At 37.0% G+C, this 24,873-nt stretch overlaps 2 protein-coding genes and 2 long non-coding RNA genes across 6 annotated transcripts in view; 3 read left to right on the forward strand and 1 right to left on the reverse strand.

The window, feature by feature from the left end:
• The window catches only part of zgc:112408 (uncharacterized protein LOC550260 homolog), a 9,199-nt gene extending 958 nt beyond the window's left edge, over positions 1-8,241 (forward strand). The window contains exons 3-8 of one of the 3 annotated variants that reach the window (XM_022222508.2): positions 204-276; positions 697-779; positions 1,652-1,855; positions 3,150-3,284; positions 5,393-5,619; positions 8,034-8,241. In XM_022222508.2, the coding sequence (XP_022078200.2) occupies positions 204-276; positions 697-779; positions 1,652-1,855; positions 3,150-3,284; positions 5,393-5,619; positions 8,034-8,100 (789 nt within the window). In that variant the 3' untranslated portion in view covers positions 8,101-8,241. Of the gene's footprint in view, positions 1-203; positions 277-696; positions 780-1,651; positions 1,856-3,149; positions 3,285-5,392; positions 5,836-8,033 lie in introns of those variants that run through there. The other 2 variants (XM_022222507.2, XM_022222509.2) reach the window with 2 other exon arrangements.
• On the forward strand, positions 1,865-2,670 carry LOC127531275 (uncharacterized). The gene is made up of 2 exons (XR_007938233.1): positions 1,865-2,194; positions 2,282-2,670. It is a non-coding gene; the product is annotated as an uncharacterized LOC127531275 (long non-coding RNA).
• A 164-nt stretch (positions 8,242-8,405) lies between the features above and the next one.
• lipib (lipase, member Ib) lies at positions 8,406-23,393 on the forward strand. Its single transcript, XM_051940131.1, has 10 exons — positions 8,406-10,344; positions 12,202-12,593; positions 14,433-14,541; positions 14,742-14,843; positions 16,127-16,216; positions 16,304-16,471; positions 20,627-20,716; positions 20,956-21,064; positions 21,219-21,392; positions 22,231-23,393. Exons 1-10 carry the CDS (start codon positions 10,293-10,295, stop codon positions 22,313-22,315), a joined length of 1,371 nt encoding a protein of 456 aa, XP_051796091.1. The 5' UTR covers positions 8,406-10,292; the 3' UTR covers positions 22,316-23,393.
• Positions 21,748-22,733, reverse strand: LOC127531276 (uncharacterized). Its single transcript, XR_007938234.1, has 2 exons — positions 22,548-22,733; positions 21,748-22,440 (listed from the first exon to the last, which is right to left on the reverse strand). It is a non-coding gene; the product is annotated as an uncharacterized LOC127531276 (long non-coding RNA).
• Positions 23,394-24,873: the final 1,480 nt, after the last annotated feature.

Below are 24,873 nucleotides of genomic sequence, written 5' to 3' on the forward strand. Positions count from 1 at the left end.
CAGTAAAATGTGCGAAAGGAAACAAGAAGAGACAGAAAAACACGCAAAATTACTCCAGATGGACTCAAGACAACACAAATTTAGCCTAAGGAGACACAAAATTACCCATACCAGACACAAAATGATAGTAAAAGGGATAAAAAGGACCATAAAGAGACGCAAAATGTAACAAAGTCTAATTACCATTGTTTTGAGTTTCGCAGGTGGTTCAGGAATACGAGAGCGCTGTGATCTTCAGACTGGGCCGAGCAGTTAAAGGACGAGCCAAAGGACCGGGTACTGAACCCAAACACACGTTTATGACTGACAACAACAAAAATATAAAGGCTGAAACTATGCTATTTTAGCTCTGATGTCCATCCACTCCAATCATGTTAGCAGTGGAAATAAAATCCATTTTTGTTCTGAAGTTACAGATGAAGATCAAAATTGTATCAGTGATTCATACAGAGGGAAAACACAGAACATTTTCAGTATTTATTTTACAAACTTAACTCGTGAGATGATTTTTAGGTGTAATTCTGGAAGTTTAACGATGTTTGTAGTCCATGCTATATGTATATTAAGTACACATAAATGCTTGTCTCAGATTTTCAGGATATTTTAGATTTATTTATACATTCATACAGTTAGATTTACATATTTAAAAGGTAGAATAAATGTCAGATATTCTGTCTGGTGTCTCCTCACCTGCAGGTCTGCTCTGGTTCATCCCCTGGTTGGACGTCATCCGTAAAGTCGACCTGCGGACCGTTTCCTTTAACGTCCGGCCACAAGAGGTCAGCAGCAGCTCAATGAGTCTGGTAGATGTTATCCTGTGAGGGGAGATAAAATGTCACCTTCAATGAATATTATTTTATCTTTTTTAGATGTTAAGCCTCTCAGCAGACAGTGAAGTTTAGCAGCTTGTTGTATTCACCAGTAAAATGGCAGCAAAAAGTCCTGCTTGATCCAAATTCAGTACAAAACATGCTGATCTGATATTAATTACACTCCTTTAACATGTCCAAAATCCAAAACTCTCACTTTATTTGTTGTATCTGTGTCTGTGCAATCGAAAGATGGTAGTCTGGCCTCTTGAAACTTGTGACTGGCTTTTATAATCACTCTTTTACAGTGTTTTTTTTAGATTAAAAATGTTTTATTCAAGAAAATAACAATCAGATTAAACAGTAAATATGACAAACTTTAGTTCTACTACTACTAAAGTTTGTAATTTAGTAATAAAACTCTAATAATTCAGTAAATTTGCTGTAAAACTCTAAATAAGTAATTTTGTACTAAAACTCTGATTAATTCTGTCTTTTTTTACTAAAACTTTCTAGTACTTTATGATCATGAATATTAAAAAACAAGTGATTTTTATTGACATGATTTTAGCACAGTTAAAAAGGGTCGAATTCCATTAAACTTTTTTTGTATTTTAAAACGCACAACTAACAGTAACGGCAAAAAGACTTGACATTAATTTTACAAATTCAAATAATTTAGTTCATTTTTTAGTGTAATTGTTTGACTGTTATGACAGTTTTCATCTGAATTATATTCATTCGGGCACAAATAAGCACTTTTAGAAACATTTTCTCTGTTTTCCACTGAGATGAGAGTGCAGTTTACCTTCACATATATCACCTCTTCCTCCTCTCCTCAGGTCCTGACAGCAGATGGAGTTCCTCTAATGGTGGATGCCGTCGTGTTTTTCCGGGTGGTCGACCCGTCGCTCTGGGTGATGCAGGTTCAAAATGGCTACCAGGCGACGGTGACACTGGCCCAGACAACACTGAGGGCGACGCTGGGGGCGAACACTCTGATGGACGTGTTGACACACCGGCCAGGCATCGCTAAGAGGATGGAGGTGAGTGAAACTGTCAGACTCTGCATTAATACTGCAGTGGTTATCTGCTGAGTGCATCCTAGATTAAACCATCTTTCAATAACCTTAAAAGTAATTCAACACTCAATATTTAATGCTGTTTTGTTTAGCTTTTTCCCAAATCTCTTGAAAATATTTTGTTCACCTGGATCAAAAAAATGAAGTTAAGCACAGTGGTGGGAGCATCATGATATGAAGCACGGTGGTGGTCGCATCGTGATGTGAAGCATGGTGGTGGTAGCATCATGATGTGAAGCATGGTGGTGGCAGCATCATGATGTGAAGCATGGTGGTGGCAGCATCATGATGTGAAGCATGGTGGTGGTAGCATCATGATGTGAAGCATGGAGGTGGTAGCATCATGATATGAAGCATGGAGGTGGCAGCATCATGATGTGAAGCATGGAGGTGGTAGCATCATGATGTGAAGCATGGTGGTGGCAGCATCATGATGTGAAGCATGGTGGTGGTAGCATCATGATGTGAAGCATGGTGGTGGCAGCATCATGATGTGAAGCATGGTGGTGGTAGCATCATGATGTGAAGCATGGTGGTGGCAGCATCATGATGTGAAGCATGGTGGTGGTAGCATCATGATGTGAAGCATGGAGGTGGTAGCATCATGATATGAAGCATGGAGGTGGCAGCATCATGATATGAAGCATGGAGGTGGTAGCATCATGATGTGAAGCATGGTGGTGGCAGCATCATGATGTGAAGCATGGTGATGGTAGCATCATGATGTGAAGCATGGAGGTGGTAGCATCATGATATGAAGCATGGTGGTGGTAGCATCATGATGTGAAGCATGGTGGTGGTAGCATCAAAATAAAAAAGAGGTTTGTGTTAAAATGTGACTAATTATACTATCAAACAGATGGAATTGGTAATAAAGTCCTTCCTCTGACTCAAATAAAGATCTGCTACCTTGTGGTAAATAGAAGCTCTGGTCAACATTTGCGGGAATACAATCAATAAGTGTTCTCGTATTTCACTTCAAGGTTTCACTTCCTGCTTTCATCTTCATTTGGAGAAGAGATACACCGTGAAAACAACAGATATTATATTTCCTGATACAGAATAAGAATTAGAAACAGTAGAATAGTTGTTGTGTTCTTCCAGACTAAACAGATTTTGACAATGGAATCAACTAATGAAATATCAGCAACAGGGTGAAATATGTGAAGCTTCAACTTTTTACAAGGATCTGCTACTAACACTTTGCCGTAAGTAGTAGATCTTTGTTGGGACCTGTTGTTCCCGCTTTGTCCTGCAGGAGGTGCTGTACGGAGTGTCCAGACTGTGGGGTGTTCGGGTGGAGCGGGTGGAGCTCAAAGACCTGACGCTGCCCGTTAGCCTGCAGCGCTGCATGGCTGCAGAGGCTGAAGCTGCCAGGACGGCCAGAGCAAAAGTACCAGAACATTCACAAACACTACTGGGTTTCCATCCCTTCAGAGGATGTGACACTGTTCTCTATTCATTACATGGACTCTTATAATGTGGAACTGTTCCTTTATTTAAACACTAAGAATCAATAAATAAACATAAACAGATTAGGGATGCCCTGATCTGATCCAAGTCACTTAATATTTAGCATCTCCCAATCCCAGGTATCAGGACTTGGTAACCCCAATCCTAACCCTAACCCAAGCTTCTTAATTTTATGTAGGTGGTCGTGAACCTAAAGCTGTAGTAGTGTAATCTCAATCTGAAATGTGGAGAGTTTAGGGTGTAAACTGAGGTTCTACAAGCTCCCAAAGATGTAGAAAACCTGTATTCTCTACATGCATGTCAGAAAATGTACAGTTGGTTCAGTGTAGTACCTGGTTGTTCCACCAGGTGGAGCCTCTGACTGTTTAACACTGAAAACAGAGAGCATTGTGGGGCTATAGCAAACCAAGGGAACCATGACCAGGACTTCTGTGACACTAAATGGACTCCAGTCATTTGTTAACACTTTGATGCACAACATGAGTCAAAAGTGACCCAAATCCAGTGGAAAATGTTTATTTCCTGACCCACACTGCACATCACAGGGTTAAAGACAGGACAGCTCAGTCGTGTTTGTTGACAAAAACATCAATATTGACTTAAGCCTAACCTTAACCAACCCTTAACCTAAATCTAAAATTAACTAAACTTTAACGTAACCGCAACCAATCCTTAACTGAAACCTGAACTTAACCAACCCTTAGCTTAAACATAACCATAAATTATCTTTAACTTCGACCTAACCTAACAGCTGCTTCCTGTCAGATTTGTGTTTCAGTGAGTGTGTCTGAGCTGCTGCCATCTGCTTCATTTAATCGCTGCTAGTTCAGACACAACAAACCCTGAGGTCTGTGAGGTTCATCAGCAGAAGAACGTAGAGAAGCTGGACTGACAGGGTGGTTTGATCAGGCATGAGTGGAACTGAGCAGCTTTAGAAAATAGACTATTATGGATATATTTTTTCCATTTCCACAATGTTCTATGTTATGTTTATTTCAATAATTTAATTGATTTTATCAGCATTTATTCTGTTTTCTTCACACTGTTTTTATTTATTCAATCTGACATATTTTATGTAGTTTAATTTATTCTATTTCATATATTATTATATTTACATTTTTTGAAATGGTTGACATTTTTTCCATTTTTTTCTAGTATTTTGTCTTTAACCTACTTTGACTTGATTTAAAAAAAACATTATTTTTGCTTTGTTTATTTAATTTTTTGTCAGCATTTATTCTGTTTTCTTCACACTGTTTTTATTTGTTAAATTTTACATGTTTTATCGAGTTTAATTTACTTTATTTCATGAATTACTATATTATATTTTTAATAGGTTTAATTTTTTTCTATTTTTTGTAGTAATTTGTCTTTAATTCGCTTTCATTCATCAAATTCTTATTTTTTTTTTTACTTTTGTTTAGGTTTAATTGTCTCATATCTCTTTGTCTTACTTTGTATTTAATCTAATTATATTTGACATTATTTCATAAATGACTATATTGTTATTGTTTTATTTATTTGTTTGTAATTTATCTTGCTTTTGATCTCGCCAAATTTATATTTAAAAATATAAATGAATTTTTCAATTTTTACTGTTTTATTTATTATTTTTTGTAGTTTACTGTGTCCTTAATCGAGTTCTATTTATTTAATAAACTATTATATATACACATCTATTTTTGGTTTAATTATTTTTTATTTTCTAGCAGTTGTAATTTAGTAATTTCTTGCATTTTATCTATTCCTTTAATCTAGTTTTAAATAACCTTATTTTATAAATTATTCTACATCTATATCAGTTTATTTATGTTTTAGTATTTTATTTAATCAAGTATATTTTGTAAAATATTCTATTTAATTTTTTATTATTTCTAATTGTTTTATGTTTGGCCTTTTCTTCCATTTAGTTGTATTTTACTAAAGTTCGTAAATTATTCTATTTTCATGTTTTCTATTTGTTTCATTGATCTGACTTTCTCTGTTCCTGCTGGTGTTTTTTAATCATTTTCATCTCTTTGTGTTTAGATGATCTTAGCTGAAGGGGAGGTGAAGGCGTCTCGTGCTTTAATGGAGGCGACGTCGGGACTTTCGTCGGTGGCGTTTCACCTCAGATACCTGCAGTCCATGTCCTCCGTCCCCAGTGGAGCCTCCGTCGTGGTCTGCTGCCTCCCACTGAGCTCCTCAACGTCTTCATTTCCCAGCAGCATTAGCTCCTCACGAGCTTCTGAGCTGGAAATCTGCAGAGAAAAAAGGTGCAGAGAGATTAAATATGTGAAAGAAACCAAAGGAATAAAACCGTCTGCGCATTATAGCTTTGTTATCTCCTTTCAATGTTACGTTCTCTGGCTGCTAAATGAACTTCAAATGTGTTATTATTTGTAAATATACACTGTAAATGCATATAAAATACTTGAAGAAAACTGATTTTGATTTTAAAATCTTTGTTTAAAGTCCGACTTCAAAGCTCAGTGGTGATTTTTCTGAACTTCATTTGTCCTTGACAGCTTCTATTCCAAACAGCAAATCTAAAAAAAATGCTAAATATGTAACTGTGATCCACAAAGATGATTTTTAGGGATTTAAACAACGACCAAAGAGGGATTTTAAAAGACATGAGCTGTTAAATTTGTGCAGGTTTCTTAAATATACAGACATTATGCTATTTTAGCCTTGCATTTCTAACTTTTTGTATCTGCATCATCATAGATCATGCATAAAATTAGACTTTTATTGGTCACGATTCATCACTAATCCACTTTAATAAAGAAACAAGTACGTTTACAGTTGCTGCCATTGAAGCATGGCGGTGGTATTATCAACTTCCAGAGGATATATGCTATTTTAGCCATATCATTGTAACTTTTTATGTCTTCAGCATCATGGATCTTGCATAAAAACAGACTTTTATTGGTGCATGACTCATGATTTATCACTAATTCAGATGTAATAAAAATGCAAGTATGTTTAGAGTTGCTGCCATTGAAGCACGGCGGCGGTATTATCAAAAGAAAAAGAAACAAACCCTCTTAATGCCGACAGCCATAAAACCAACCAAAAAAACAAAGCTAACCATCCATGGTGCTAAAAGCAAGCAACAATGGCTACTTTACAGCTGTTTTTTTATTATTTATTGTCTTAATATTGGAAAAAAATATTAAATAAAAGCTAAATAAAGTTAATTTTAAGTATTCTATTTGTTGGTTTTGGCCACAAACTTGGCATCAAAGTGTAGAAGTAAAAAAAAAGTCTAGAAGTTCAGGTTATTGAAGCTTCTAGTTCTACATTGTTGAGGTTTGGCAGTGTGAACATATAATAAATAAATATTGTTGAAGTCTGGATTTGACCAGTTAAAGGGGTTTAGATGTTATGATACCAAAGCTCTGAGCTTCCAGCTCAGATGTGCTGGCTGAAGCTCGTCGTTTTGTAGCTCATGGTGTCACAGAGCGGATAAGTGTTGGATCATCTCATTATCATTACCTAATACTGCAGTTTACAGACACATGAATATGGCACACCTCAGCGGTTTAGTTTCTGTAATCTCAGCAGCTTTAGCTGAACACTCTTATAATAGAACGTCTGACCCCTCGCAGCCTCCTGACCATCCCTAATCAGCTGCTTTTTATGATTATTTCACTTAAAGAGGTTTTATTATTATTATTACCAACCTCTGCCTGGAGCATGAAATACTTAACTGGACTCACTTTACAATTCTGCTCCATTTTCAGTCTCGTTGCACATTTTTCTGTTTTAATTTGTGGTGACGTCACACATGACACACATGAAGAGCTTTATCATGTAAAAACTGACCTTCTAATATAATTGATTATATAAATTCACCTGACAAAGACTGAATATTATTCCTATAACAAGACAAGAAGACAAGACAAGACAAGAACAGACAAGACGAGAAGACGACAAGACAATACAAGACAAGACAAGACCAGACAAGACAAGTCAATGAGACGAGACAAAATAAGACAAGACAAGAAAGTACAAGATGACAAGACAAAACGAAACGAGACAAGACAAGACAAACAAGACAAGACGAGAAGACAAGAAGACAAGACAAGACAAGACAAAGAGACAAGACAAAGAGAAAAGACTAAATAAGACAAGACAAGAAAATAAGAGAAGACAAGACAAGATAAAATGAAACGAGACAAGGCAAACAAGACAAGAAGACAGACAAGACAAAACAACGACACAAGACAAGATAAAATAAGACAAGACAAGCTAAGAAGACCAAAAAAGATACGATAAGATAAAACAAGAGAAGACATGACAAGACAAGACAAATGGACAAGATAATATCTTTATATCTAAGCACCTGTGTAGAGCATGTTCTAGTATAAGTATAAAAAAATATTAATGTTATTTTAAAGCTGCATTAAATCAAATCAAATCTAAATATTCTACATGGTTTTGTGGATTATTTTACACATTATTTTTTCTAAACTTTACCTGATTTATTAGTAAATGTGGAAATCTCAGCAAACAAATGTAAATATTCATGTTCCTGGGTTAAACAGCAAATTAATCACATTAAAGGCTTCTTTAATGGAATGTAGAAACTAGATGCACCTCTGGTTGGTTTTACTGTCTTTTAAGGTGTTATATGGTGACTTTTAAAGTAGATAAATACTGATTTTATCGTCTGTTCCACCAGATCTACTCCGATCGCTCTGACTGTCCGACAGAGACGACTGCTGACCGGGTTTGGCCTCCAGAGATAAGCTCTTTACCTGGTCAGAACATCGTGGCCTTATGAACTGGGAAGCTTTGAAAAAAGAAAACTGGGAGTGAAACGGGCTTAAAGAAACACAACAGATGCACACAAAAAGCCAGATGTGCAAAGAATGAGCATAAATAAACAAAAAATACATATTTTCACCAAATTATTGCTCAAATTTTGGCAAATACAAAATGTTACCTTCTTTTATTTTCCATGATTTATACAAATAAAGGGAGAAAATATGATTAATTAAAAAACAGGTCATGATAAACTTTTAAGGTCCTTTTTTTGACAGGACTGTGGAGTTTATCCCTCATTAATCACACTGAATATAAAGAAAATCTCTTCCTGTTTGCTCAGAGACTGGATATTTCAGCTGCACAGTGAATTATTTAACTTGAGAAAGCCTCTGAAGTACGTAGCGTCCAGAAACGAGAAATTCCAGTCTTGTTGCACTTAGAAAACCCAGTTTAGCTCTTAAAGGATGTGAAATCATAATTATATGAGCTGCAAAAGGGATTATTTTTCATCTTTTTGTCTGAGATGGCTTCAAGAAGCAGAATACGAACAAACTTGATCTGATTTTATCACATTTTGAGCAGCTGATTTGATAAAATATTTTAGTTTTCCTTCTGATAACTGACTTTAAATGATAGTTAATCTACATGCTGTTCTCTCTGTAAACCATCCTACAGACTCCTGTTACGTTTTCCCTCCACTGATTGCATGTTTCCAGCGTTCCCTCTGACATTACTGTAAGCCTGGGCCGGTTTCGCTGCCTCTGAAGAGGCCCGGCTCGCTGCAGAAGCTAAATTACATGTATGGGTGAGAGCAGGGCAGGACGGGCTGGGTGTGGTGTGGTCGCTGCAGCTATTAATAACCATCGCTGGTGTGGCTCCAGATCCTGATGCCACAGTTTTAGTCCACTAATCAGTGATGAGGAACCGTTTGGGGCCACCTACCAGAAGCTTTGTCTTTTCTTCATCCAGTGCTCTAATACACACTGTACATGTGCTGTACTACATAAAGTACACTCTTAGATACAAAAAAGACTAATTTTTGCAGCTAAAAGTGACAGTAAAAATGACTGTAGATTAAAGACTCCTGGATCTGGAAGGTCCAGTCTCTGGTGGATCAAGTCTCCTGGATAGAACTACAGCATGAAGACCAAAGAACACTCCAAGAAACTCTGAGAAAAGCTTGTTGAGAAGCATCAGTCAGGACGATACAAGAACATTTAAAGTTCCTGAAGATCTCCTGGAGTCCAGTTAAATCCATCAATAAGAAATGGAAGGAAGATGGAACATGAATAAATCTGACTAGAGCAGGACGTCCTCAAGACCTGAGAGACCAAGACGAAAGAGACTAGAGAGGGAGGCCAGCAAGACTCCTATGACTCCTCTGAAGGAGTTCCAGGAGCTTCAGACTGTTCATCCAACAACTGCTGTCTGTTCTTCACCAGTCAAAGTTTTATGGAGACAAAGAGAAAGACTCTGTTGGAAAAAGCTCCAATTAAATCTGGACTAGAGTTCACCAGAAGACATGTGGAGACTCTGAAGACACCTGGAAGAAGGTTATTTGGTCTGAGGAGACCAGGATGGAGCTTTATGTCCATCAGAATAGAGGATATGTTTGACACCAAGCTCTGCACATCATCATGAAGACACCATCTCCACTGTGAAGCACGGTAGTGGCAGCATTATAATGAGAAGCACGGTGGTGGCAGCATTATAATGAGAAGCACGGTGGTGGCAGCATCATGGCGTGAAGCACAGACTCAGTACTGTACTTGAAGCTAGAGGTGTATCTACTGAACAGAAGCTGACTTGAAGGGGGTGAATACTAATGAAACCACTTATTTAACATGTTTTATTTTTAATTAATTGGCATTTTTTTGTAGAAATCTGTCTTTTTTGGGTAAATTCTTGTCAAAAAAACCCAAATTATGTTGCTCATAATTCAATGTGGTCAACAAATAAAAGAGGAAACCTTCCTAGGAGGGCTTAACACCTTTAACCATAACTTCTGGTCAAATGCTGAATGTTCTCACCACCACCAGTTGCTCCTCCTTCCTCCTAAGGAAGTCGCCGCCTCCTCCTCCTCCTCACATCAATCCCTCCTCCATCCATTCCTCCACTCTGCCGTCGGACCTCCTTCACCCCGTCGCTGCCTCTCTGCTCTGCTGAAGGAAGGATGCCGTCCTGCAGACTCCTGGTTCTGCTGGGACTCCTCATGTTCTGCAAAGGTGAGAAAATAACCTACAAATCTGCTTCAAAACTACCGCTTCAGGTCGGCGTGGAAACTTTAAATCTGCTTAGGGCTCAGCTCTGATCTCTGAGGTGGAGTTAATCTGGACAGAAACCAGTTTAAATGACTGGAAAGGGAGAATGTACGGGTGTGAGAGACAGCTTAGAGGACTGGAGCAGATTATTTAAAGCCACCTTAAGGTTTAAAATGGAGAAACCTGCTCCTGTCTACTGGACTTACAGGAAACAAGCAGCGCAGTCTGTTCATGTCTGGGTCTGAGCTGGGTCTGATTTGGGCCGTTTCCAGCCGGTGACCCTCCACATCGCTGCTCCAGCGCTGGACCAAGGGATGAAGGCGGTATTTTTAAAGCAGCCTGATCCTATTGAGGGCAGCGTCGCACTCCTGGGAGCTAATTGGAGAAACCCGGCAGACGGGAAGGAGGCCTCCAGGATGAATGTTGTTGTTTGGACTGAGAAGTAGGAGCAGCTGTGACGTGACGGGCTAAATCAAAGAGAGAAATAAGCGCTAACCTGGCTTACAAACCCAACCACAAAGAGATGAAAGCCATCAGTTGTCTGCATGCTGAAACATCGTCCTACAGCTGATGAGCAGAGACAAAACTAGGAACAAATGTGCAAGCAGATTCCAGGATTTTTTTCAACTTTTGCCAACCAAATGCCAAAATGATTTATGGCATTCTAAGGGTGGTATGTTGGGAAAATGAGCCTAAAAAAGTAAAACAGTTCTGACCACACAGTCTCAGATTTCCATGTGTCAACGTGCTCAAAGGGAGTTTTTGAAAACATTTTTGAAAAACTACTTTCACAGATACTATCTTGATCCTCGTGTCGTCCTACGGGTCAAAATTGACCCGTTTTAAAGTTTGACAATGTGGAAAAAAATTTTGTTTTTACAGTGACACTTCTGATGTCCACATTTTCAACATTTTTGGGAAATCTTTGAACATTTTTTTTGGCAGAAAAAAAGAAATGTTAGAAATGTTTCTTTAAGAACATTCACAAAAAAATTATGATTTTTTTGTGAATGTTCTCAAAGAAAATATTAGAGGTTTTATTTATATATATGTAATCACTTTATATTTTTTAGGGTTTTTTTGGAAGATTTTTACTAATTTTTTGAGAATATTTACACAAATTTTCTTGCCAAATTTGGGGGATTTTTTAAAAATGAAACTTTGAAGGAATTATTGGAATTTTCTTCCTGAAGGTTTTGCAAATTTTCAGAATTTGGGGAATTTTTTGGCCGAATTTTTGTATTTTTTTCAGACGAGGAAACAATATTTGTCATCCTGCGGGTCAAATCGACCTGTTTTAAAGTCTGAAAATGTGGGGAAAAAATATTTTCACAGTGAAACTTCTGATGTCCACATTTTCAAAATTTTGGGGTGGAAAAAAGAAATGTTAAAAATGATGTTTCTTTAAGAACATCCACATAAATGCACGTGATTTTTTGTGAATGTTCTTAAAGAAAATATTAGACGTTTTACTGATTTATATGGAATCACTTTAGATATTTTTAAGATTTTTTCTGGAAGATTTTTACTAATTTTTTGAAAATATTTACTAGAATTTTCTTGCCAAATTTTTAAGGGAAACTTTTAAGGAATTATTGGAATTTTCTTCCTGAAGGTTTTGTAAATTTTCATAAATTTGGAGAATTTTTTGTTGAATTTTTGGATTTTTTTTCAGATGAGACAATATTTTTTGGTGCCTGTAAATGAGGACAACAGGAGGGTTAGATATCTGTAGTTTATGATACAGAAAAGTTTTAAGCTGATCAGAGATGGTTGAGCAGGAGGTGGAATAACTTAAAATATCTCCCATTTTGTCTCCAGGTCAGGAGGAAACCAGTTCGGACGAATCCTGCGACAACTTTACCGACCTGAACCTGTCCCACTGCTTCATGGGAACCAGCCTCTACGTCCGGCTGCTGCTCTACACCCGGTCCAACCTGGACTGCGGCCGTGAGATCAACCACCACCGCCTGGCCTCCCAGCCGCTCCTCAACCTCTCTCGGCCCACCGCCTTCGTCATCCACGGCTACCGGCCCACCGGAGCGCCGCCCATCTGGATCAACCACATCGTCCACCTGCTGGCCGAGCAGGAGGACCTGAACGTCATCGTGGTGGACTGGAACAAAGGGGCGGCCAACCTCAACTACTTCACCGCCGTCACCTACACCAGGGAGGCGGCCTCCAACCTGACCGGCTTCATCATGAGGATGGAGGTGAGGTGGCGGCAAAACGAAGCAAAGAAAGAAGGTGGAGCAGCTAAAGATTCAGATTATTTCCTCAGGGGGTGGTGGAGCCCAAAGCGGGGTCAAAAAGAGAGGAACTAGACCCAGATATAACTCCAAAATGTTCCACTGGATGGATGATGTGTTTTTTAGGCTAGTTTTATTCATATAGCGCAGATTCATGACAGATGTCATCTCACAAAGTTTAGCATAGTAACGGTGGGAAGGAACAAAAAAAAAATATGGAGGTGAGAAAGACCTCAGACAGAACCAGGCTCAGGGAAGGCAGCAGTAAACTAACCGTGACGTCGCCCGTTGGTTTCAACGCTGAGAAAATAAAGCCCGGATTTTGCTACTTCCTGGTCGCTGTTTTGGATTTTTTGGAGCCAGTGACGTAAAAAGCGTCATCAAACAGGCTGGACCGGAGAGCAACTTGGGGCAGGATTGGCTGAAGACTCTCTTATCCCGCCCACATTTTACCGCAGAGGCTTCTGTTGCTGTCTATCAAGTATAGCCACGCCCCCTGGCTCCGCCAACTTTAACGATTTATTTAAAATTCAGTACTGATTTATTTTAAGATCGGCCACCTGATCTCTCATTTTGACCATGAAAACTAACGGGGAAAAAATCCTGAGCTGTAGAACATCAGTCTATCAAATTTTATTTTTTCCAAAAATAAATTGGGGTCTATGGAGCAAAAGCTTTTTGGAGCCAACCCGAGCAGACGGTGTGACATTGCAAGTTTTTGACACTTCCGGGTTGGCTTCAATTCTGGAGCCAGATGCTACGTCCATCTTTATATACAGTCTATGGAAGGCAGCTATCTGCTTCGACCAGTTGGAGTGAGGATGATGGAGATGGGATGGAAGGAGGTGTTGAAACGGTGTTCCAAAACGTTCTTAGAGAGTTCTGGTGATGTTTTCAGCTGGACATTTTGTTTTAGCTCCAAGGATTTTCTTTGTAAAGGTAGAATAAAGTTCTCAAAAGATCTAAAAATGTTGCACTGAGAACGTCCATCCTTCCTTTTCTGTGAGGTAACATCGTGGAACGTTTTATAGAAGAACGTTCTCTACAGTAAAATCCCCAAAAACATCCTCAGAACATCAAAATGGCACAAAAATGGTTCCATCTTTGTTCAAATATCAAATCACAGGAACGTTTCAGGACATATTGAAATGATTTTCCAAGTTCTTCTGAGGTTCTTTGTTGGTTTTTATAGAACATAATCTAACAGCATCCTCTGAATGTTAAAACGTTCTGTCTTAGTTTACATTAAACATCATAAGATTTAAGGTAATAAAACATTATTTGACCGTTTAGGTGATGTTAGCCAATGCTGCTTTGCCAGTTGAAGCAAATAACAGCTAAATCTGAGAAGTTTTCATCCTTCAAACTAATAAAAACCCGTCCATTTGTAGTCTTGACTGTTTATTTGTGTCTTCTGTAACTTTTAGTTCTCAACATGAAGGTCATATTTCAGTTTAAAACTCTTTTCTTGCTGCTATTAATGAAATTCTGCCAATAAATTTACCATCTTTAAGTTAAAAAGCTGTTAAAAATATCCTTAACACTGAAACTTGTAGGTGAATTCTCACAGAACAGGACGCAATTTTCAGGTTTCTTTGTGAACAAAAAGTGCATTTTAAGCTGCTGTTTTTACATTTTAACGCTCTAAAGTTTATAAAAGTGGTAGTAGTAGTAGTATTATTACCGTTATAGTTGTCTCCAGTGATAATTTACGTCTAATTCTGTGCAGTAGGACAGAAACTGACAGATAAATGATAAGAAAGAGGATAAAATTTGCACCTCTAATGTTTTTTTTTTCTGCAGGAGGAAGGAGCGTCTCTGAGCTCGATCCACCTCATTGGAGTCAGTCTGGGAGCTCACCTGGCTGGCTTCATCGGAGCAAACCTGAAGGGGAAGATCGGCCGCATCACAGGTAAATAAACCAGGACAGTACTCGAGTAGAAGTACTTAGTTACTTTCCCCCACAGAGGAGAACTTCATGCATGGAAGGTGTTTTTAACTCCAACTGAAGTTCAGAACTGTCCTCTGCATTCATTAATCGTAGCTGGAGACATTTAAAAACACTTCTAAACTATAATTTTTTGTTTTTTTTACGTACTTCCTGTCCTCCAGGTCTGGACCCGGCCGGACCGATGTTCACCAGCGCCACGCCGGAGGAGAGGCTGGACCCGACGGACGCCATGTTTGTGGACGTTCTTCACACCGACATGGACTGTGAGCAAATCAGACTTCTATTTTTAGTTTGTTTTTGGTGACGAGTGCAAGTAAAATGACATAAAACAGACACTAACCATGTTAAAGTGTCTGTTCACTGTTAGTTTAATGTCCCTGAAGACACACAAATGATTCCGTTTATGTGTTTTTAAAAAATCTATGTTGATATTTGCTGTATGATGTCAGACCTACAATACAGAAGAGTCTGAATCTGAGTCACTGTAACGCTAATGCTAACAGAAAACCATTCAAACAATGACAGATAAGAGATAAAATACATAAATAATAGATAAATTAAGTTGGAATAGTTAAATAAAATAATAGATAAATTAGAAAACTGTACATAGCTGATGAAAAAGGTTAAATATTCAGCTAAAATTTACAGATACATGGTTTAAATGTCTAGGTTTGGTCATTTTACTGATTTTTTTCTATTTATTTTACAGATTTGTTCCATATTTTTTTGAAAATATCAGTAAAACTACAAAAAAGGGCTGTTAAGTTACATGTCCTATATGTAATAATACAAAAAGTTGTATCTGTGAACTGTTTTGTTTTTGAGAAAATAGATTTTTTTAAGACAAAAACACTCCAAATTTACAAATATTTCCTTTTTTTAAACTAGAAAGATTGCAGTGCAGTTCTGTCAGTGCTTTTACACAACTAGACAAACGGTTTTAAAAGTATATTAAGTAAATGTGCAAATATAAAAAAAATCATAATTAAAAAACTAAATATGCTCAAGTGTAACCTATGAAAAGTTCAACATCTAAATGTTTATCTTGCTTCAGATAAAGTGACTGTAATTTTACACAAATGTGCTCGTTAAATGAGAGATATCTTCTTTAATTACGGAAGTTTTCAAAACAAAATTGCCGAATAAATCAGTTTATAACATCTAAAAGCCCTGGGAACTGATCTGTATGTATAATTATGTTTTATTGTATGTTATAGATTACGAAAAATATTATTCGGTAAGAATTAAAAAGCAAAAACAAAAATAAAAATCCTGCAAAATTAGGATGGTAAATGTAATTTACTTAATCTTCTACTATTTTTCTGTATTTTTTGGGGTCTGACCTTCCAGAATGTGACCGATTTTTCCTGTTTAAATGTTTTTTTTCAAACATTTGTGATGTTTTTAAGAGTTTTCCCACTTTAAAACGTAGAAAACTTCGTAAACTAGATTCTTCGAGGTCAAAAAATGAACAAAAAGCACTGATGTCGTCACTTTACATCTAAATCTTTGAATAAACTCAGGATTTACCGTGTATTTTGTGCAGCGTTCGGCCTGAGAGGAGCTCACGGTCACATCGATTTCTACGCCAACGGAGGAGCCGACCAGCCAGGATGCCCCAAAACCATCTTTGCAGGTGAAAGCACACACTGAGAACAGCAGACGTGCACACATTGTTCACCACACACACACACACTCACAGCGCCTCTCCATCCGCCTGCAGGTAAATCCTACTTCGTGTGCGACCACCAGCGCTCCGTCTTCCTCTACCTCTGCTCCCTGAACCGGACCTGCAGCCTCACCGGGTACCCCTGCTCCTCCTACGGAGACTTCCTGGAGGGTCGATGTCTGCAGTGTGAGGCCTTCAGACCGGCGTCCTGCCCGCTGCTCGGTACCAAACGCCCTCCACTGCAAAAACTCAACATCTTACCAAGTCTATTTGTCTTATTTTTAGTCATAATGGCTCATCCCACTTGATTTAAGGTAATTTCTCTTAACAAGAGACATTTCAGCAAGATACAGGGACTTGTTTTTTTAAGACGATGCATCTGAAATATCTTGTTAAGTCAAACAATCTTGAAATGATCTAGTTTTGACCCTGGTGTCGTCCTGTGGGTCAAATTGGCCCGTTTTAAAGTTTTAAAATGTGCAAAAAAAAAATATATTTTCACAGTGAAAACTTCCACATTTTCAACATTTTTTTTGGTGGAAAAAAAAAGAAACGCTAAAAAAATGTTTCTTTAAGAACATTCAGGAAAAAATCAACCAAAATCCAGCGCTGGATTTTGGTTGATTTTTTCCTGGATGTTCTTAAAGAAAATATTAGAACTTTTGCTGATATATATGGAATCACTTTAGATATTTTTAGGACTTTTTTTGGAAGATTTTTATTCATTTTTTAAAATATATTTACAATGTTTTGATTTTTTTTATTTGTATTTCTTGCCAAATTTGGGGATTTTTTTTAATAAACTTTTGAGGGAAACTTTTAAGGATTTTCTTCCTGAAGATTTTGCACATTTTTATAAATTTGGGAATTTTTTGTTGAATTTTTGGATTTTTTTTAGACAGGGAAACCACCATATTTGGTTCCATAAATGAGGACAACAGGAGGGGTAAGACACCTAAGCTTGACAATCCTGGTAAAATGTAGCTTAAAATAAGTTTTCCCAGCTAATTTAAGATCTCAATATTCTAAATATCAAATCTTATTTCAAGAAATCTTATGAAGCCATTTTTCATCTGTTCTATTCGCAGATTTTTTTTCACTTATTTCAAGGTAAAAAATTCCTTAAAATAAGGTTTTTTTCTTGTTTTGAGAGGGGCATTTTTCCAGTGTGAGCTGAAATGTGAACAAAATAGGAAAACAGTCGGTCTAAGGCCACAACAGCATGGATTTTCTGGAGAATATTCACTCCCTAAATGATAAAAAACTGAGAATAAAACCAGTTTTCTTCATCATGTCTTCATTTAGTCAAGCGTAATGCACATTTTTATTCAGTAAATGGCCAAAAATAACATAAAAAACACATATTTCTGGCAGATGTGGGGTCATTTAGAACAATTTCTTGATATTTGGACACATTTTGAGTCATTCTGGGCAATTTTAAGTTATTTTTGAGTAGTTTCCTTTTCAACTTGGACGTGTTGAATCAGATGTAGATGCATTTAGAAATTTTTTTTTTGTTATTTCCAAGAAATTCTGATTCAGTGTGGGCAAATTTAATTTCATTTACTGAATAAAAATGTACATTATGACAAAAACAAGAGATTTTTTACTCCCAAAACGCTAAAAATAGAGAACAAAACTGTTGTTTTTCATCGTGGTTTCATTGTTATTTAGTAAATGGGCAAAAATAAGAGTAAAAACATACATTTCTGTCAGATTATGTGTTCCAGACTCATGTTTAGATGAGGCGGTTTTTACTTGAGGTGTCGCTATGGTAACGTCTAAATATAAAACGTGTGCTTCAGGATGTGGGAATAACTGGTTTGGATCTAAAATAAACTGTTTTTAAAATATGGCTTTCTAAAAAAAATGTTTTCTTTGCTCAACTAACTTGAGCCTAAAAAGAAAATATGTCAGAGTTGTGTGTTTTTTTATGTTATTTTTGAACATTTACTGAATAAAAATGTGCATTATGCTTGGATAAATAAAACCACGATTATGAAAACTGGTTTTATTCTCAATTTTTTATCATTTTTTAAGTGGATATTCTCCAGAAAACCTCTGATTTTAGAGCAGGAGACCAACTATTTTCTTATTTTGTTATGTCGAGTCAAATTTAAACTTCTATCTCTCATTTCCACTTTACGTAATGCTTTATCAAAGACAAATTCAACACGAAATGACCTCTTAAAACTTGCATTTAAAGATAAAATGTCGAACTTTAAAGGCCTATTTCCTACAAAAAGGCCCAGCAGGGGTTTTCTAGAGAATATTCACTCCCAAAACACTAAAAAATTGAGAATAAAACCAGTTTCCATCATCGTGTCTTCATTTATCAAAGCATAATGTAGATTTTTATTCAGTAAATGGTCATAAATAACATAAAAACCACATTTCTGCCAGATAGAGTTATTTAGGACAAGTTTTGAGTCATTTTGAAACAACTTTAAGTTATTTTTGATTCGTTTTCTTTTCAATTTGGACGTGTTGAATCAGATGTAGATGCATTTAGAAGAAGATTTAGTTTTTTTCAAGAAATTCTGATTCAGTGTGGGCAAAGTTTGAATCATTTTGGACAAATTAGGCATAATTTTGCGCAATTTGGGATCATTTTGGGCATTTTTAGACAGGCTAACTTCATGCTAACACTTTAGCCTCACTTTGTTGCTCACTAATGCACACGTGTGAAATAGTTTCAATAATTGTTCAGACAATGGATTCCTCTTCCACTCTTCCACTTAACCCACAGGTTTATCTTTTCCCACTCTGTAGTCAAACCCACAAAGTCAATTCTGAAGCAGGAAAACCCCCCGATGGTGTTTTTAGAAGGCAGACGACCAAATAAAGGTCACCAGCACATCACAGTGTTCCTCTGCTGCACAAAAATACTCCCATTTAATCCTGTTAGGAGAGAACTTGGCTGCAGTAAACGGGTTTTTTCCACCGCCTCAGTGAGATCTCACCAGGAGATAGAGTTTAAACATGCTCTATCAGTTGTTTTAGCAGATATTTTAGAGTTTAAACATGCTCTATAGGTGGTTTTACAGATAGTTCTGTGAAAATGAAACGGTTTTGGAAGAGAAATTAAAATAATCTTGGATAAATTCTTGATAAAGTGACTGTTTTCAGTTATCTTTGGCAATAATTACGTAGCTGATTTATTTTCACAAGGGGTTTTCCCTTTAATTAGTTTATTTTTAAATGTATTTCCTTAAACATGTAAAGAAATGTATAACAGGAGGTGATTTTGCTAGGGGAAAAAATCGGGAGAAATGCAAAGGGAAAATAATAAAGAAAGAAAGAAAGAAATATCAGAATTAAAGTAAGGAATTTGCATGATGGCAGAAAAGCATTGAGAAATGTAAAAAGAAAAAAACAGAAATAAAAAAGTAAATGTAAAAGAAAAACAACACAGTAATAATATAATTTTAAAGATAAATAAATCAACCAAAACTATAAATAAATAGAAGAACTAACATGAAGGCAAAAAATATAGTTCAATAAATTAATTCCTATGTTTAGCTTCAATTTTATTTTTGGTGCATTTAATAGTAAATACATTTGTATAATGAGTCATTCCTTTATTTTTAACATTTTTTTAATATGGCACTTTTGGTCCTTCATATCAGTAGAGGGCGCTGCACAAAGGGTCGGCATGGCTCAGTGGGTAGAGTGGCCGTCTTGTACTGAAAGGTTGCCTCGGCCCGTCGTGCTCATGTCGAGGTGTCCCTGAGCAAGACACCAAACCCCTAATTGTGGTTAGCGCCTTGCATGGCAGCTTCCGCCATCAGTGTGGGAATGAGTGTGTGAATGTGTGACTGTGATGTATCATGTAAAGCGCTTTGGATAAAAGCGCTATATAAATACAACCATTTATCAATAAATCAATGCCTACATTTAGCTTTAAAATTATATTTGGTGCATTTAATAGCAAATACATCTATATATTGAGTAATTTAAAAAAATTAAATATGGCACTTTCAGTCCTCCATATTGTTAGAGGGTGCTGCAAAAAGGATCCGATTTGATCATTTTTTATCAATTAATGAATGCTACATTTAAACTTAATATAAATCTTGGTGCATTGGATAGGAAATACATCTATATACTGAGTAGTTTTAAAAAAAAATTAAATATGGCACTTTCAGTCCTCCATATATATTAACTGCAAAAGCTAAATAAACTCAAAACATCTGCAAAATTTAACCAAATAAACCTAAAGAAGTAAAATACTCTATTCTGGCAGCTTGTTTTGACTCTTTTTGAGTCCAAACTCCTCAATCAATTGCTGTTTTCAGTCTAAAGCTGCTTTGGACTGTAAAACGGTTAGACGCTGCACTGACTGGTATCTGAACACCTGAACGCTCTCACCTGCAGGTTACGACCTCGGCCCGTGGAGGGAAACTCTGCTGCGACTCGGACAGACCAAAGTCTTCTTCAGCACCACGGCGACGCTGCCCTACAGGAGTGAGTCCGAAACACACTCCTGTAAACCTCAAAACAACTTTACAGTCACATCTGAGGGGAAGGAAACTGTCCTTAAAGAGGACTTTTATTGTGAAAATCCAAAGGTTGGCCATCCTGGTCTAGGTAGCAGCCTCCATAAAGGAGGATAAAGTAGACTAGAGCATCAGTAGAATGACTTTATAGCAATCTAGGAGTATTTTAGCACTCAGTAGCTTAAAAATGTGTGTCCTGTGCTGCAGAGATGAGCTACAGAGTGGACATGGTGACGTGGAACCAGTACCTCCGTTGGGGCGTCGTCTACATCCGGCTGCACAGCGGAAGGAACTTCACCGAGGCCCGAATAGACCAGTGAGTCCATTTAAGATTAGAACACCACCAAACAAGCAGTCAGTAGAGGTTTACACAACTAAAACATGAGAAAACACACATATCTGGCTTTTCTGAACTTTAAATTCCGCATCAGTTGCATCTAAGGACCTTCAGATCTGTTGCTTCTCTTCAGTCAGCTCCTGCGGTTCGAGCAGTACACCTCCACCAGGCTGCTGGCCCAGTTCGATGAAGAACTGCAGCACGTCCACAAGATCTCCATGCGCATCAGCACCGGAAACGTCATTGGACCTCGATACAAGATCAGGCTGCTGAGGATTCGCTTCACGCCGCTGGAACGCCCACTGAGGTCAGTGGAGAGAAAATAAGACCAGATAAAATGAAATAAAGTAAAACAAGACAAGATCAAACAAGACAAGGTAAGGTACATCAGCCAAGGCAAGACGAAACAAAATAAGTTAAACTAAGAACAGACAAAAGAACATAAGCTAAGACAAGACCAGGTATGATCGGACAAGACAAGACCAGACAAAGCAGGATGAGATAAGCTAAGACAAAATAGGAAAAGCTTAGCTAAGCTAAAACCAGACAGAACAGGATAAGCTAAGCTACAATAAGGCAAAATAGGATAAGCTAAGCTAAGATAAAACAGAATAGGATAAGCTAAGCTAAGACAAGACAAGACAAAATAGGAAAGGAAAAGCTAAGCTAGTAAGTAAATTTTATTTATATAGCACCTTTCACAGACAGAGAGCCACAAAGTGCTTCACAGCATGAATAAAAACAACAATTAAATGCACATAAATAGTCAACACTAAAAAAATACAAAAAAAAGAGCTAAGCTAAGATCAGGCCAAATAGAATAAACTAAGATAAAACAAGAGGTGACACAAAAAGAAAATGTTAGAAAATAGTTGAATACTGTTACAATAAAAACTGTAAAAACAATAATTTTATTTTATTATATTATTAAATGATTACTTTTTTCGTGACTTTTACAAATATTATCTGTAATTTCACGAGATCAAATCCAAATTCTTGAAAGAGAAAACTTTGCTTTACAGTGTAGGCCACTTGTTTGATTAAATACTGAGTAAATAAATATGCAGAGGGTCAAACTGAGCATTCAAGCTTTACATCTTAATATTTACAGTAAAGTCTTAACAAATCTCCTTTCCCTCCTCCAGGCCTCTGATGTGTCGCTTTGACATCATCATGGAGGAGAACATTGAGGTGGCGTTCCGTCCTCTGCCCTGTAACTCCAGACTCTGACGCCCTCAGCTCTTCTTTTCCTTCTTCTGTGGAAACTCGTGGGACTGGCCCTCCCAGACGTCCTCTTGGTGCTGCAGGGTTCCACCAGGGGGAGCTCCAGCTGAAGAACCGACGGCCTCCAATCCCTGCCGGCCGACGGAGGAGGCGAGGCGGATTAATTCTGGTCTGGAGCCGAACCAGGAATTAGAAAGCTGATAAGAGCGACTGGTTAAGAGATTATGGAGACACTTACATCACGCTGACATCAGGGGGCTCAGTTCACCTGGAAGTGGACACAAACTGCAACAAAAACACAGCATTTTCCTCACATTTGTGGTTTTAAATGCCTCATTTCAAGAATGCAGTTTCATTGTAACAGCACTTAGATGCACAAAACTGATCAGAATCCAACAGCATTTCATCAAAACTCTTTCACATGTTAAAGATGAAGCTTTCCTTTCAAGGTCTGAGCAGATTTTATGCAAAATAAATCACTAAATGTCTCAAATGATCCAGTCACACAGCTGAAAACAGGCTCATGAACAATGACGATGTGCAGATTCAACCAAAACACAACAAAAACATTCAGGTTTTAGATGCATTACAGCTGCATGAACAGCATATACAATTTCTAAACACTTTATTAGATTTTTTAACACCAAAAACGCATGCAGCTGTGATTTAATCAAACTCAAAAATCTTGATTTTCTGCCCAGAGGCTTAAAAATAACAATCAAAATGCTGCATTAAATTCGGATATAAGCACGAAGTGGTCAAAGAAATCCAATAAATGCAGCTGGATTTTAGTGAAAAGTTTAAAAAATGCCCAGAAAACTTTAGTTTATTACACTGGAACAACTGTTAAAACCTTAAAACTGTTTATTTAAAGCACAATTTAATGCAATTCCGTACAGAAATGGACAGAAACGTTACAGAATCTATAGTGAGCCACGTTTTTAGATAAAAATCGGAAAGATAAACTTCATTTAATCAGATAATATGGTATTTATATACTAGACAATGGCTTTATTTTGATTTCCAATGTCTAAAAACATTTGCGCGATGACTTCACAGAAATTAAAGTTGTGAAAAATCTTGATTTCTGCATCATTTTTGCTTCAAAACACAAAGAATTGGAGCATGTAAACTACTGTGTGCAACCAGGGCTGAAGAAAACACAAAATTCTGCAAAAATGCTCACATAAGAGCCATAATCTTTAGTTAAAAAGGCCCTTTTACAACTGAAATAAAACAATAAAAGTGCTGATGATGCTCTATTATATCCAGAAAATGTGATCTGAAAGCTGGGGCTTCTATATTTACTGCATTTTGTGATGTTTTAGCTGCTTTAATTTGAATATTGCGAATAATACTTACATTAATTGATCATCCTTGTGTGCTTTATACGGTTAAAACCTGTTACAAAATGTGAAAATTTACAATAAGCCGTTAACTACTTTTTAAAGCTGGTTTCTGTCCTCTAACATGAATAAATATTTTATATATATATTCAAATAAAATCAGTTCCAATCCAGTTAAACATGAATAATCTGTGCCTTTTACCTGCAAACATTCTGGGTGCAAATTGACTGAAAAAGTGAATAAAGCTTTAGATAAATCACGTTATCGTCCTGCAGACTGAGAGCTGAACAGTGACGCTGCGATTACGTTTGTGTCGTTTTATTGTGGAGTTTGACTGTTTTATTTTGAAAATCTGCAGGTAAAGACTGAAAGATCGTTGTAGTTTAAACAGGTGTAGCTTTCAGGGGGATGCAGGAGATACGAGCCTGAATTTTGCATTTCCTTACACATGATTTGACATTTTAGCTGAAAATTGATTCAGAAAAGGCACAAATTCCCCAGAAATTGCTCAAAACGCCTCCTGCATCCAAACCGTGTTCAAATCCACACCCGTGACGTTAAAAAAAAAAAAAAACCTTTGTTAATTTGACACAACTGAGCAGCCGGATGCGTCTCAGTGCTGGAAACCTCTTTTTCTATTGTGCATTTTCACACATTGTTTGAAATAAATGTCTTGTTTCAAAGAATATTTGACTTTTTTTAAGTAGGCAGCCTTTTCTGTTGATGGCAAGTGTCAAATACAATATTTGTACTTTTCCTGCAAGATTGAGGTGATTTCCTCCAGAAAACACTGAAAAATCAAAGATAAAGTGAATCTGTCGTTTTTTTTGTTCTACTTAGATGGCAATGTAAAAAGTGCCTTGTTGGAGTTGAATTGTCCGCTTTAAATCTTATTTTCAGCCTTAAAATGTTTCAAATCCATCATTAAAAACTCGCTTTATGAATTTTCTGAAGCTAAGAGAGAACAAGACAAGACCAGACAAGTCAGGATAAGCTAAGCTAAGACAGAACAAGACCAGACAAAATAGAACAAGCTAAGCTAGGCTAAGTTAAGCTAAGACAGAACAACACAAGATAAAACAGGATAAGCTAAGACAAGACCTGACAAGACAAGACCAGACAAAATAGAACAAGCTAAGCTAGGCTAAGTTAAGCTAAGACAGAACAACACAAGATAAAACAGGATAAGCTAAGACAAGACCTGACAAGACAAGACC

The sequence above is a fragment of the Acanthochromis polyacanthus genome, chromosome 20, assembly GCF_021347895.1.
Source record: "Acanthochromis polyacanthus isolate Apoly-LR-REF ecotype Palm Island chromosome 20, KAUST_Apoly_ChrSc, whole genome shotgun sequence".
Lineage (NCBI taxonomy): Eukaryota > Metazoa > Chordata > Actinopteri > Pomacentridae > Acanthochromis > Acanthochromis polyacanthus.

What these genes read in the sequence shown, in the direction of transcription:
- lipib (XM_051940131.1), top strand. Translation starts at nt 10,293, where the DNA reads ATGCCGTCCTGCAGACTCCTGGTTCTGCTGGGACTCCTCATGTTCTGC. An exon ending in GGCGACGCTGCCCTACAGGA is followed by an intron (nt 20,717 to 20,955) that starts GTGAGTCCGAAA and finishes CCTGTGCTGCAG; the next exon opens with AGATGAGCTACAGAGTGGAC. An exon ending in ACCGAGGCCCGAATAGACCA is followed by an intron (nt 21,065 to 21,218) that starts GTGAGTCCATTT and finishes GCTTCTCTTCAG; the next exon opens with TCAGCTCCTGCGGTTCGAGC.